This window comes from Rhinichthys klamathensis, unplaced genomic scaffold (assembly GCF_029890125.1).
Source record: "Rhinichthys klamathensis goyatoka isolate OS25496 unplaced genomic scaffold, OSU_Roscu_1.1 h1tg000010l_1, whole genome shotgun sequence".
Lineage (NCBI taxonomy): Eukaryota > Metazoa > Chordata > Actinopteri > Cypriniformes > Leuciscidae > Rhinichthys > Rhinichthys klamathensis.
This window is the reverse complement of record NW_026606563.1, coordinates 387,436-402,106: the sequence shown is the minus strand read 5'-3', so window position 1 is coordinate 402,106 and position 14,671 is coordinate 387,436. Positions and strand designations below refer to the sequence as shown.

The 14,671-nt window shown below is 46.3% G+C and overlaps 1 protein-coding gene across 1 annotated transcript in view; it reads right to left on the bottom strand.

Annotated features, from left to right (window-relative positions):
- The window catches only part of si:ch73-181d5.4 (death-inducer obliterator 1), a 38,139-nt gene extending 23,969 nt beyond the window's left edge, over positions 1-14,170 (bottom strand). Inside the window, exons 1-5 of the mRNA XM_056261302.1 lie at positions 14,001-14,170; positions 12,683-13,297; positions 12,037-12,142; positions 8,881-9,020; positions 7,181-7,438 (exon numbers count right to left, since the gene is read on the bottom strand). Of these exons, the coding sequence (XP_056117277.1) occupies positions 7,181-7,438; positions 8,881-9,020; positions 12,037-12,142; positions 12,683-13,297; positions 14,001-14,006 (1,125 nt within the window). The 5' untranslated portion in view covers positions 14,007-14,170. The remainder of the gene's footprint in view (positions 1-7,180; positions 7,439-8,880; positions 9,021-12,036; positions 12,143-12,682; positions 13,298-14,000) is intronic.
- Positions 14,171-14,671: the final 501 nt, after the last annotated feature.

The window sequence follows — 14,671 nt, the reverse complement described above, 5'->3', positions numbered from 1 at the left end:
ACACGGTTTGAAATCGCTGGTGTTTCTGACATCACAAACAACCTTGTAACCAATCAGATCATTGTGTGATCGTCAACCAGTGGATCTCTGAGCTGAGTGAGTGAGTGGAGGCGGGGCTCATTTGCATATTCATAGAATCACAAATACTAAATGAGGCAAGGGTGTAGAGTTACATTCAAGATATTTTAAGCCATGAAGACCTTTTTTCCAAAGAAAAAACATTTAAGTAATTTTGGTGATCAAAGATGAGTTTTAAGGGATAAAATGATTGACTACAGGGGGCTTTAAGGACCGTTTCTCTGGTGCATGCGTGAATGTAGTAACAATGACAAGAAAGCACCACCTGAGAAAGCACCATACTGTGTCTGGAATTGCCCCATATAGTGCACTATTTCTGTCATTTGTAGTGGTGGTGTCCGACACTACAGTGGACATTATCCAGTGTCTTTTAGCCCAGGTCAATAATGTCAAAAAAAAATTCTATACTGACAGTTTTCCTAAGGAATATTATTTTTTCCCAAGGTTTCGGGGGCTTTCAGGGCCCCGTCGTTAAAAGCTCATGAAATTTGACACGTCAGAGTCAACGGCCATTAGGTGCTGGCAAAAGCTGTATACATGGCATCACAGGGGTGGGAGGCTCTGTGTGAAACTCTGTACATACATCGTTCTCATTGAGTCAAACAACTTTCACACAGAACAGCGGCGCAGGGGTCATCGTCACCGTATTTGGGTCCTCAGCAATGCAGATTGGAACACCGGAATTCAATCATGTGGAGGGGTGTCCCAATACGTTTGTCAATATAGTGCACCTCATTGTCTAGATCAGGGATGGGCAACATCGGTCCTGGAGGGCCACTGCCCTGCAGAGTTTAGCTCCAACCCTGAAAAAAAATCACCTGCCTGTAACTTTCTAGTAATCCTGAAGACCTTGATTAGCTTGTTCAGGTGTGTTTGATTAAGGTTTAAGCTAAACTCTGTAGGACAGTGGCCCTCCAGGACCGAAGTTGCCCATCCCTGGTCTAGATGAAGGCTAACATTTTTAAAGCTGCTGTCCGTAGCTTTTTTTGGGTTAAAAATTATCCAAAATACATATTTGAGAAAATACATAACCAGCCAGTGTTCAAAACTATCTGCTTGCCTTAGCTCGATGCGAAACGGTAAGCTTGTAATAATGTTTTTAATTTTAGTGGTACTGGTGGATTTCCGCGGGAGATTAGAGCATGTCTTTGCGTCATTACGTCACATCTGTACACATAAAGAAGGAGTCTCGGCTAGTATAAGCTATATTGCGTGTGAGGATGTTGGAGGTAGAGATTTATAGCCTTTTCTCACAGCACTTGATATAATTAAACTTATCAATTTGATGGCGGATCCAGAAAGGTTCAAACGACGATCATCATCAGTGACAACTAGAGACTCACCCGCTGTAACATGCAAAAGACTTCGTTCGGACTTCGGAGTGGCTACAGAAAAAAAGAGACTGCAACCGGACCCATGCGAAAACAAGGATAATATCGGAAGGACATTACATGATGTAGTCACGCAATGCTTGCTGACGTTGTTAACATTAACAATTTGAGAACATAGTATAGCTACTTTGCACGGTTTTGCGTGAAATGATAATTTATAAGCAATTGTTAGATTTAATCAGCGCGATTTACTGCAATGTCAGAACCAGAACAAAAGTGAATGTTTCTTACTAGTTCAGAGGACATTTCCCGGTGAAAATTGTTATGTTGGTCATACTTCCAAAAAGAATAATCTGTGATTCTGAATGACAATATCCACATCGGCGCGGTGACTGACAGCTGCACACTCTCCTCAAACACTGTGTTCATCCGCGCTGTGCCGTGTCGAGGGTGTTGAACTACAACCCACGTAAAGTTCATAATTCCGCGAATGACTGCAATTGCAGATTTCGAACAGAGATGGCGACAAAGAGGAAAAATGCCGGACTGCAGCTTTAAATTACTAACATTTATCATAAATATTAAGGTTATTTTTTTAAAATAAATATCAATTATTCATTGCCCAGCCATGATAGCAGAACTGAGGTGTCTACTCAAAAAAGAGGTGGAAACGGACCATGGTGTAAAAACAGCTAAACAAGTGCAGTCCAAAGTCCAGCCAGTGAACCAATCTCGAACCGGGGATGAATTTCAATCAGCCCGCAGCTGGTTAATAAATGTTAATATATGGCCATCCACACAATTTACAAATCATGCAATTTAGCAATGTCAATGCATGGTGGCAGCACTAGATTTTAGGCCAGGTGTAGCGGTAAACCGCGAGTGACCATGAACAATAAGGACAAATCTTGTTATTGGAAAGTCACCATGGCCACATCAAAGAAACGGAAAGTAGATCAGGAGGGACGTCGCATTAATGAGCATTGGAAATCTGATTTATTTATTTTTTATTGCATTTGCAATGAAACCGTCTCCATTTTGAAATAATAAAATGTGGAGAGGCATTATAGGACAAAGTATGCAACTCCTATCAGAGCTTCTCAGACAGAGAATGAGAGGATACAGTTAAACAACCAGAGCCTCCCTAGTTTCCCAGCAGCAATTCCTCATCAGGGCAAAAGAGTACACTGAAAACATTCCCAAAGCAAGCTATGAGATGGCAATCCTTATCCCTAAACAAGAAAACCCTTTCTCTGAGGGCGGGTTTACTCTAGAATGAGTAATGAAGATTGCAGAAAACATCTGCCCAGATATTGCTCGCAACACTGCTGCACTGAGAACATAAGAAATATATATCGATATCAAAGGACAAGCGACTGGTCGAAGCCGTAATTTTTAAAAACTTTCTTTGGCCTGTTACAAAAGTGCCAATATTTTAGACACTGCCCAGCTGCTCATTTATTTGAGAGGAAGTGATGAGGACATGAACATCACCAAAGAACTGCTGGACCTCAAAAGTCTCAAGGACTGGCTTGGGATCAATTACGTGGAAACGCTACCGGTGTGGTGCCCGCAATGGGGAAAGTGGATTAGCATCATTGATACACAACAAAGTCAGCAAGCATCCCCTTAAACTATTGCTTAATTCACCAACATGGCTTTGTGCCAAATGTCTGCAATTTGATCAATTTGTGTGTCCTCTAGTGAGCCACGTCTGGGAGTAAGCTAGTGTTTTTCGTTGATGCCTCGCCACAGCCAATCATTCTGCATGCTTATTGGCTCACTGACGATGACGAGATTAACCCCTAAGGTATCGAAATTTAGTACCGAACGACAAGACATTTTTTGATACTCTATGGTATCAAGGCAACTCCCTTCAATTGATTGAACAAAAGGAAAAGCAATTGTGCTTTACTATTGGTGAACTGGTACCTTGAACAAAGTTTTGGTCCTACACAGTTTGGATTACAATGAGAAGTATCTGGCCCCCATGTGCGTCCACAGCATTGAATAAGGCCCTTTTTATAAATAAAAAAAAAGCTTGAAAATCCCTTCAGTGCCCCAAACTACTGGTGGAGGATGATCACAGATCCTGCAGGTACACACCTGCCCCGAGCACCAGCAGAGACAGAAGAGGGACTACTCAGAGCAGCGTCTCAGAAGAGGAACCGTCTCTCCGGCCAGAAAGAGGAGTAACTTTCGTTCAAGATAAACCTGCCATCTTTAGTTAAATAGAAAGCAGTTCATTTTGCTATGTGTGTAGCAATTACATTAAAGGGTTAGTTCGCCCATTTAAGACATGAAGTTGTATGCAATCCTTACCAGCACTACAGTGCATACACACTGACCCACTCTGTTGTCACCTCCCTGGTCAGAGTTCTGGCCGCTGGAAGTTTTTCAATAAAGTACTCCCGGTTATTTTCCGGTGCCACAAAACTGTGCGTTTTTACGTGAAAAAATTATTTGCGTTTCAAAGCTTGATTAATTTACCACACAAAAAACACGCCGGTCAAAATTTATACCTCAGTTTTAATCGGCACTATTTTCTATCCATTTCTATCAATCCGCGCTGCTCAACGTCAACAGTGCGCACGTTCCGATCAGCTGTTCCATATTTCAAGCTTTATTTGTCATTGCATAAATACAGTGTATTAACACAACGAAATTCCAAGTGCTACTCCAGATCAGTGCTTTAGACAAAATACACACTAATAGATAAATATAACAGACAAACAAACACCCCCCATCCCTTTCTCCCCTCCCTCCCCGACAACACACACCCTCCCACCCACATATGTGTACAATAGCAGCGGTTTCGACATAGCAGCAGGATTCGGCATACAAGAACGAGAAAGCTCAAAGCCGCTGCACTTGCGCGCGCCGCCATTTTGTTTTTAGCGTTGCCATAGTGTTTACACAATCGATTGACAACGACGTAAAAAGTATTAAATTAACAATGGTGCGAACTTGTAAATTCCCAGGCTGTGACCACAAGGATGTGCCGGGATCAAAGTTCAGATTCCATCGTTTTCCTGTTTCGAATATAATTATGAGACAGCTTACCGAGCATAATCTCCATCTGCTGTTAGTCGACCTCACCAGCAGGGGGTGCAAGCGCGTGTTGTTGATTTGGCTGGTTGCCATCGGCTACTCTGCGGGAGCTAAAATATCCAAAATAAAGGATTTTCGTGTGTGTAGTGCTCACTTCAGCGAAGACGATTACATCCCCAACCAAGGAGGAAAAGGAAAATTAAAGAGTTTTGCTGTACCAGTACCACGGGTAAGCTCTATTTACTAACTTTATGATCCCATGTCTAAACTGTACGGTAAACAAGCTGATGTTTAGACTCCATTATAAAACACGTGAAAAGATGTCTAATATAAAAACAGCTATAGGGATATTGGTACAATTTGCTGAGACAACTATTTGATTGAACACACACACAATTGAGGTTTTGTGTTGCAATCAATAACATTGTCGTTGTGCTAAAATTACTTTCATCATCTGATCCGTCTGACATTGTGCTAAAATTGGTTTCATCATCAGAAGTTTCGCAGTCAGACATGTTTTCAGCGAGTCACGCTATCAACAGCTGATCTGAACGTGCGCACTGTTGACGTTGACAGCAGCGCGGATTGATAGAAATGGATAGAAAATAGTGCCGATTAAAACTGAGGTATGAATTTTGACCGGCGTGTTTTTTGTGTGGTAAATTAATCAAGCTTTGAAACGCAAATAATTTTTTCACGTAAAAACGCACAGTTTTGTGGCACCGGAAAATGACCGGGAGTACTTTATTGAAAAACTTCCAGCGGCCAGAACTCTGACCAGGGAGGTGACAACAGAGTGGGTCAGTGTGTATGCACTATAGTGCTGGTAAGGATTGCATACAACTTCATGTCTTAAATGGGCGAACTAACCCTTTAATGTGTTGCCCTGCAAAACTTTGTTCTTGACTTGAGGCTGGTTTCACTTTCATTACTGCTTTTTTCCACTGTTGTTTTGCATAATAATGATAATTAAAGTAACAAGTTGGTACATTATCCCTTACATCGTAGGACCTTTTTTTTTTTACAAACAAAACGCATAATAGAAAGATCATATATTTTGTCTATATAATACAACTAGAATAAAAACAGTATTTGAGTATTATAAATTTTTTTTGTAAGGCATGAAAATGACTCAAGACTCGACTCAGACTTGACAAAAGACTCCAGACTTGACTCGGACTCCAGTGGTAAAGACTCCAGACTTGACTCGGACTCCAGTGGTAAAGACTCCAGACTTGACTCGGACTCCAGTGGTAAAGACTCCAGACTTGACTCGGACTCCAGTGGTAAAGACTCCAGACTTGACTCGGACTCCAGTGGTAAAGACTCCAGACTTGACTCGGACTCCAGTGGTAAAGACTCCAGACTTGACTCGGACTCCAGTGGTAAAGACTCCAGACTTGACTCGGACTCCAGTGGTAAAGACTCCAGACTTGACTCGGACTCCAGTGGTAAAGACTCCAGACTTGACTCGGACTCCAGTGGTAAAGACTCCAGACTTGACTCGGACTCCAGTGGTAAAGACTCCAGACTTGACTCGGACTCCAGTGGTAAAGACTCCAGACTTGACTCGGACTCCAGTGGTAAAGACTCCAGACTTGACTCGGACTCCAGTGGTAAAGACTCCAGACTTGACTCGGACTCCAGTGGTAAAGACTCCAGACTTGATCCGAGTGAGACTCGGACTTGACCTTAAGAGAGCGGTGCGTAAACAGATGTCCGCAAACCTCAATGAACTGAAGCTACGTTATAAAGAAGAGCGGGCCAAAATTCCTCCAAAACGATGCGAGAGACTGATACTGTCATACACCCATTATTAACTTTTTTGGTTTCAGTTTTCAGACAAGTGCATCCTGTATTTTTGGTTTCGGCCCAGAATTTTAATTTCAGTGCATAACTACTTACTAAAATATTTTACATTATTCAATGATTAACTATTAACACAGGGGCTTGTTAGATGCTTTGCTTGCTCCTAAAGTCCTCATTTTGCATAGCTGGCTACAAAACAAAAAAGGTGTGCTGCAAACTGCTCATTCATGTTTCCGTCTCCCTGTGCTTCACACTCCTGCCCAGTGTGGACGAGATCGTCAACCCAATTAACACTTTCTCCAGGCACTCGAAGAAACTGCCTCCGGATAACCAACCACAGAGAGGTTTATGACGTCGGCTTAAAGCCTCCTGCTTCCTGCTAACTGACAGCTTCCTCTGTCAACTTCTCAGGCGGATAGAAGACTTTCAGCTGATATGGTTTTGGGTACCAGAACAAATACGGGTTTATTAACTGATTTTGGGTATCAGACAATACTCTGCTGACAGTTTTGGATATCAGACAAAACAGAGACTGGATCCATCATTACTGGTGTGGAAATTCATTTTAACATTTTTGGTCAGCAGGATATTGGCACAATCAATCAGAACTTTTTACAAAATTACTTTTTTGTCTTATTCAGAAGAATGTCAAATGCATGAGAGCGAGTAAATGATTTCCCTTCACAGAAACTCCTGAAGACTCTGCATCAGGTATATTACAGTGAAAGGGCTGTGCAATACATTGATACAGAAAGCCAAATGAATACATAATGAATACAGAAATTCTGAGCTGTCATCAAAGTTTAGAGTTACGGACATTTGAGAAACACACATTCCCTCTGTAAAACTGGCATTATGATTTGCACCACAGACCAGAGAGACGTCTCTGTTACGGAGGAAATAATAATTACCTTGATAGCCGGTTCAGCTGGTGGAGCAGCGGGTTTGGTCTCAGTTTTGGGTTCAGAGAGAGACTTCATGGCCACCGCTGCATGCCGTACAATACACTGATGACCGCAGTACACCGACCCCGGCAGAGCGTCGTTACTGCAGCCTGGGCCCATGCATTTAGGAGAAGCAGACTCCTCCTCCACCTTCACCTCCTGCTCCATCACCTCCTCCTTCTCCTCCTGATCCATCACCTCCTCCAGCGGCTGCTCGACCCCCACCTGAGACACAACACACCGATTAGATAAAGTCCTTTCACGGGATCCGGGGGACTTTTGACAGCTACAGGGCTTTTGTTAAAACTACAGGAAGAGCTTTCACATGTTTGCATTCCCAGTCGGATCAACAGAGGGGTGGGGAAGGGCTGTTGAAATATTTTACATTTGTTGTTACATTACAGCTGCCAAGAAACAAATCATTGATGATCCATTTGTCCACTACTGGCTAAACAGCAGCTCTGCTGGACAGACTCCTCCTCCTCCATAGGCCAGAGTGATGAAGCAGGAGGAGCTGGATTATTTACTCTGAGTGATATCAATCCACAATCTGACCTGTAATGCTGCCTAGGGATGGGAATCGAAAACCGGTTCCACTCGAGAACCGGTTCTAAAATTTACGATCCATCGATATTGTATGCCCTCGACGTTAACGAGTCCTCTTATCGATGCTCCTGCTCTGTCCCTTTTGTCCTTTATCAAGCACCATAGCACCGCGTCCAAAGCTAATCTTTGTCCTGCAAAGTCTTATTTGATCAGTGAGTAAAATTGTCTCTCTCTGGTAATGTAGATGAACCGCTGCGCTTGTGACAGGGCGCATGTTAAACTGATCGAGCAGAGAGAGAGAGAGAGAGAGAGAGAGAGAGAGAGCGAGAGAGCCCCGGTCGCGCGCACGCACTCTCTCTCTTCGGAGCAAGGCGAAAGTAGGCTTCACCGTCTCAAAACTAAGCGCTGTCTTCCTCTCTCCCTCGCACATATTAATCAAAATAAACGACACGATGGTAAGGTAGGGAGACTAAAGTTTTTTGTGGAGCATTCGGAGATTTGTTTTTCCTGAATTGCCGCTGGGTGTGAATTGTGCCAAAATACGTTGCCTTATCTTCTCTGAAAAGTGTTCCGCACATTCAGCTGACATAATCACACTTCAAATAAACGAAAAAAACGATCCAGTGATGAAATGTTTTCTGTGATGACACACATCTTGTGGGATGTCCCAACTGCCGGGATAATCACACAACGAGCACACGTCCGATAATGACACGTCCAATTCGCGAACTAATTACTCATTTGAACCGATTCGTTTTAATGAATGGTTAAAACAAATGATCTTTCCAACACTGAACTCACGGGGCGTTTAATCGGTGTATAACTAATCGGTAACACTTTACAATAAGGTTCCATTTATTACATAAAAAGTACAGTTTGCTTAGTCAAGTGTAAGCTTTAAAACAAATAAAACAACTTGTTTTTTCCCCCGAAAAAGACTACTTTTTCCCTCACAGTGCTATCAGGAATCGATAAGAGAATCGTTAAAGAATTGGATCGATAAGCAGAATCGTTAGTGGCATTGATATTGATAAAATCTTATCAATTCCCATCCCTAATGCTGCCTGAATCATAATCATACACTGTTAGACGTACACACACACACACACAGGAGAGATTACCGGCTGTTGTTGTGAGCAGGAGGCACAGGTGAACTCTTCTCTGTTGCCCTGCAGGAGACGAGCCTCTGCGCTGCTCACACACTCCACGTGACGCCACTCTCGGCACGAGCCACAGCGGAGCATCACCCTGACACACACACGTTAGTTCGGCACGGCAGTATCAATGTGCATCACAGTTTCAACATGCATAAAGCAGCTGTATGAATGAAGCTAACGCATCAAATATTCAACACAACAGGTACAAATACAATAAAAGCTGTTTGAGGAAAAGAACAAAAACTGAAATTGAACTCAGGGTCGGGATCTAATATTTCCATCAGTGTTGGACATGATCGCCTGCACATGAACCAGTCACTGCATCAGCACGGCTGTGTTCAGACTGCAGGTTAAAGTGGCCCAAATGAGATTTAGTTTTTACATAGATCCGTTTCTCTCATGATAGTGTGAATGGCACAAACCACATGGAGTCTGATCTTTTCAATACTGATTTGTGTCAGTTTCATACGAGATCCTGACACTAAAACGCTTTTTCTCACACAGTAATTTTTATTTTGGGTGAACTATTCACAATACCAGATAGTCACCCTCCACGATACATATTGATGCATTTTTTTATTGTGATACATTTATGGCGCTTTTCCACTGCTGGTACGGCTCGGCTCGGTACGGCTCGGTACGGTTCGGCTCGCTTCTCTTTTCCACTGCTGGTACGGCTCGGCTCGGTACGGCTCGGTACGGTTCGGCTCGCTTCTCTTTTCCACTGCTGGTACGGCTCGGTACGGCTCGGTACGGTTCGGCTCGCTTCTCTTTTCCACTGCTGGTACGGCTCGGCGCGGCTCGGTACGGTTCGGCTCGCTTCGCTTTTCCACTGCTGGTACGGCTCAGCACGGCTCAGTACGGTTCGGCTTGCTTCGCTTTTCCACTGCTGGTACGCTCGGCACGGCTCAGTACGGTTCGGCTCGCTTCGCTTTTCCACTGCTGGTACGGCTCGGTACGGCTCAGTACGGTTCGGCTCGCTTCGCTTTTCCACTGCTGGTACGGCTCGGCGCGGCTCGGTACGGTTCGGCTCGCTTCGCTTTTCCACTGCTGGTACGGCTCGGCACGGCTCAGTACGGTTCGGCTCGCTTCGCTTTTCCACTGCTGGTACGGCTCAGCACGGCTCGGTACGGCTCAGTACGGTTCGGCTCGCTTCGCTTTCCACTGCTGGTACGGCTCGGTACGGTTCGGCTCGCTTCTCTTTTCCACTGCTGGTACGGCTCAGCACGGCTCAGTACGGTTCGGCTCGCTTCTCTTTTCCACTGCTGGTACGGCTCAGCACGGCTCAGTACGGTTCGGCTCGCTTCGCTTTTCCACTGCTGGTACGGCTCGGCACGGCTCAGTACGGTTCGGCTCGCTTCGCTTTTCCACTGCTGGTACGGCTCGGTACGGCTCAGTGCGGTTCGGCTCGCTTCGCTTTTCCACTGCTGGTACGGCTCGGTACGGTTCGGCTCGCTTCTCTTTTCCACTGCTGGTACGGCTCGGCGCGGCTCGGTACGGCTCGGTACGGTTCGGCTCGCTTCTCTTTTCCACTGCTGGTACGGCTCGGCGCGGCTCGGTACGGCTCGGTACGGTTCGGCTCGCTTCTCTTTTCCACTGCTGGTACGGCTCGGCGCGGCTCGGTACGGTTCGGCTCGCTTCTCTTTTCCACTGCTGGTACGGCTCGGTACGGCTCGGTACGGTTCGGCTCGCTTCTCTTTTCCACTGCTGGTACGGCTCGGCACGGCTCAGTACGGTTCGGCTCGCTTCTCTTTTCCACTGCTGGTACGGCTCGGCACGGCTCAGTACGGTTCGGCTCGCTTCGCTTTTCCACTGCTGGTACGCTCGGTACGGCTCGGTACGGTTCGGCTCGCTTCTCTTTTCCACTGCTGGTACGGCTCGGCACGGCTCAGTACGGTTCGGCTCGCTTCGCTTTTCCACTGCTGGTACGGCTCGGCACGGCTCAGTACGGTTCGGCTCGCTTCGCTTTTCCACTGCTGGTACGGCTCGGTACGGCTCAGTACGGTTCGGCTCGCTTCGCTTTTCCACTGCTGGTACGCTCGGTTCGCTTTAGCTCAGTTTGCTTTTCCACTGCAGTTCCGCTTTAAAGTGGGTGGGATTATATTATATACCGTTATAGTTTATCCGCTCCTCGGCAACCAACGAGAGGAACGTCTGCACTTCGTCCACTGACCACGATTCAGCCATTTCTTTTTTGGAAGTTTTCCTTTTTTCTTCAAGCAAATCAAGCAAGTAGTTTTAAAACAGGTGCTACAGCGGTGGCTGTTACTGGCTATTTAAATCTAGCGGGTTTGATGTCTCGCAAATACAACGACGCTGGCAGTGACGATTCTGTCTGACCAATCAGTGATCTGCAGTGTGTTCACGTCACATTTTAGTATCTGTACGGTACGCTTGGAACCTCAACAGAGGTGGTACCATTTAAAGCGAGCCGTACCATACCGTACCATGCAGTGCAAAAGCACCAAAGCGTGCCGTACCATGCAGTGGAAAAGCGCCAATACACGATATATTGTTACACCCCTATGAATTATGAATTTTTATTAGCTAATACTGCATCCACTTCTCAAGTTAACATGTTTTGCGGGAAAAAAGTTTCATTTCCCACAAGCTTCCAGGAATAATGCAGCGTTTGCTTGAATACTGGCGGAGGAACATGGATTTGGTATTTAGATGAAGCTGCTAAACTCATCTGAACTCTTACTCAAGCCTCTGCTCTCCACTGAACCTGCCACTGTACACTATAGACCATGCCGACTCTGAGTGACGTGGCTCATGTGTTGCTTTGCACCTTTACTGTTACAGTCAGTGTTATTACACATCTTAAAAATAAAATATTAAATCTGGAAAAGAGCAGTGAACATCTGACCTAACATCTTGTTGACATTGCTATGAAAGACGTTGGGGTTGAGTTTTTTAAATCTAACAATGTATTACACAGCTCTCTGGAATACTGGATTCTGATTGGTCAGTGCCGGCATCCGGGTAACTGAAACCGCTGCTACGTAAAGCTGTTTCTCACACCACTCACTTGCCGTCTAGAGTCACTGTCGTGTTGCAGAATGAAATGAAAGTACAGAGTCAGAGCTTACCTGTCACTGAGTCTCTGCTGACACACAGCGTCCTGACCCGTGCTCTCGCTGCGGGATTCAGGGATCTGGTCCTCTCCTCCAGCCTGTTCCTCAGAGTCCGCCTCCGCTCTCTCAGCAGGGACTGGAGAACACACCTGTCCTGCCCCTGAATCGCACACCTGTCCCGCTCCTGAATCCCCATCTGAAGAACACACCTGTCCTGCCCCTGAATCGCACACCTGTCCCGCTCCTGAATCCCCATCTGAAGAGCACACCTGCCCCCCTCCTGAATCCCCATCTGAAGAACACACCTGTCCCGCTCCTGAATCCCCATCTGAAGAGCACACATGCCCCCCTCCTGAAGAACACACCTGTCCTGCTCCTGAATTGCACACCTGTCCTGCTCCTGAATCCTCATCTGAAGAACACACCTGTCCTGCTCCTGAAGAGCACACCTGTCCTGCTCCTGAATCCCCATCTGAAGAGCACACCTGTCCTGCTCCTGAATCCCCATCTGAAGAGCACACATGTCCTGCTCCTGAATCCCCATCTGAAGAACACACCTGTCCTGCTCCTGAATCCCCATCTGAAGAACACACCTGTCCTGCTCCTGAAGAGCACACCTGTCCTGCTCCTGAATCCCCATCTGAAGAGCACACCTGTCCTGCTCCTGAATCCCCATCTGAAGAGCACACCTGTCCTGCTCCTGAATCCCCATCTGAAGAGCACACCTGTCCTGCTCCTGAAGAGCACACCTGTCCTGCTCCTGAATCCCCATCTGAAGAGCACACCAGTCCTGCTCCTGATGTGAGGACACCTGTGACATCTGTCCCGCTCCCATCCTCCTGTCCCATCAGGATTGGCGTCCCTACACCCACATCTCCCTCGTCTCCCTGCTCCTGCATCCGCCGGGCCACGACCCGCTTGCGGATCTCCTGCAGATTGAGATCATCGCTGTCTTCGGCTCGATCCGACGAGACTCCTGCACTGACGCGCTCCTCGTCCGGCTTCAGCTCCGCAAGGACACCCCTCAGCCCTTGCTCATCCTCCTCTTCATCACCTGTGTGTGTGAGCGCTCGTCCTCGCCCCCCGCGGCCCCGTTTGCAGGCTATAGCGCTCCCGCCAGCCTCGGCTGCACGTTTGCCCCGGCCGCGCCCCCTGACCCGCCCCCGACCCCTGGCTCGACCCCGGGCCCGTGGGGCGGGGGGGCTGTTGTCCGACGAGCCCACGGCCTCCAGGAACTCGCGGCGGGCGATGGTGCTCCGCCGGAAACCCCAGGTCTTGGCCTCAGCGCTGGAGCCGTCCTCCATCTGACACACAGCAGAAAACACACATCAGGATCCACTTCAACTACTGCTACACTAGAGCACACACTGCATCATCTGGGCGGCACACGGCATTACTGCTTACTTATTGTAGTTCAGCAACACCAAAGTTGCTGCTTTGCTCTAAAACAGGGACTGGTTACAAGAGACTTACAATGCTTTTCTGTTTGGTATGGTTCACTTTCACATGGCAACATTTCAAAGTGTGTTCAAAACAATGTGTTTATTCAAGTCACATGGCGGTAAAACTGATCTCTCATTGGTCACTTCAACTGTTTACGTTCCTCCTAGCATCGCATGTCCGTCGTTAGTACACTTCAGTTACACGAATGTTTATAAGCCTTCATGCCCGAGAGAGAGAGAGAGAGAGAGAGAGAGAGAGAGAGAGAGAGAGAGAGAGAGAGAGAGAGAGAGAGAGAGAGAGAGAGAGAGAGAGAGGTTCATCACGACAGCATGTTTAATGCACCTGTTAGTGAGATGAGGAGGCTCTAGTGACTGCTGAGGTCAAAGACACCTCGTTCAGGACCCAGTGTTCCGGTGTGGATCATATAAGCCTAAACGAACCGAGTCCGGTTCAGACACATGCACAGCCAGTGTCTCATGCTGAAACATTAGCACTGGGTCTCAGTCACAAGCCACTGATAGACGCATTTCACATTAATCTAATAAAAAATGCAGTCAAACTCACTTTCATTTGTTAGACAATTAAAACCCATCATTAAACTTCCGAATGATGTGACCAGGAGTCAGCCAGCACACAGCAGAGAGAGAGCAACTGAACTGAAGTCTATCGCTTACTAAAGCTTCATCTCTCCGGCGCGAGCGAGCGTTGATCTGTGAACACAATGAAATATGATAAACTCACGCTTCACCGCAGGCTCACTCCACACTGTCCGCGTTTACATGCACACTTCGGTTTGAACTAAACTTATGAATGATTAGTAATGTAAACTGCACTCAAACAAATAAACACGCAGTGTTCTTCCATTTTGTCCGTGAGAGGGGCGTGACGCACTGCATGACGAGGAGAGACGCCACGCGACGCGACGCCGGAAACCAACAGCGACGCTGGCGGACCGGAGGAAGAACAGCAGGCGCGATCGCGTCTCAAATGATGAAGCAAACGCGATTGGAAAAGCAACGCAAATTTACAATTTACATTTATTCTTTTTTAGCATTTTGTCATTATTTGTAATAAACCCTTTCAGTAGGCTATTAAAAAGTGTTCTTTGTTGAATTATGTTTTTTTTTTTTTTTTAAACATACACGCTGTAGTTTGTCTCTTAACCAAGCTCTGCATAAAACACTGCAATTTTTAATAAAATAGCACATATTATAAAGACTTATCATAATGGTTAT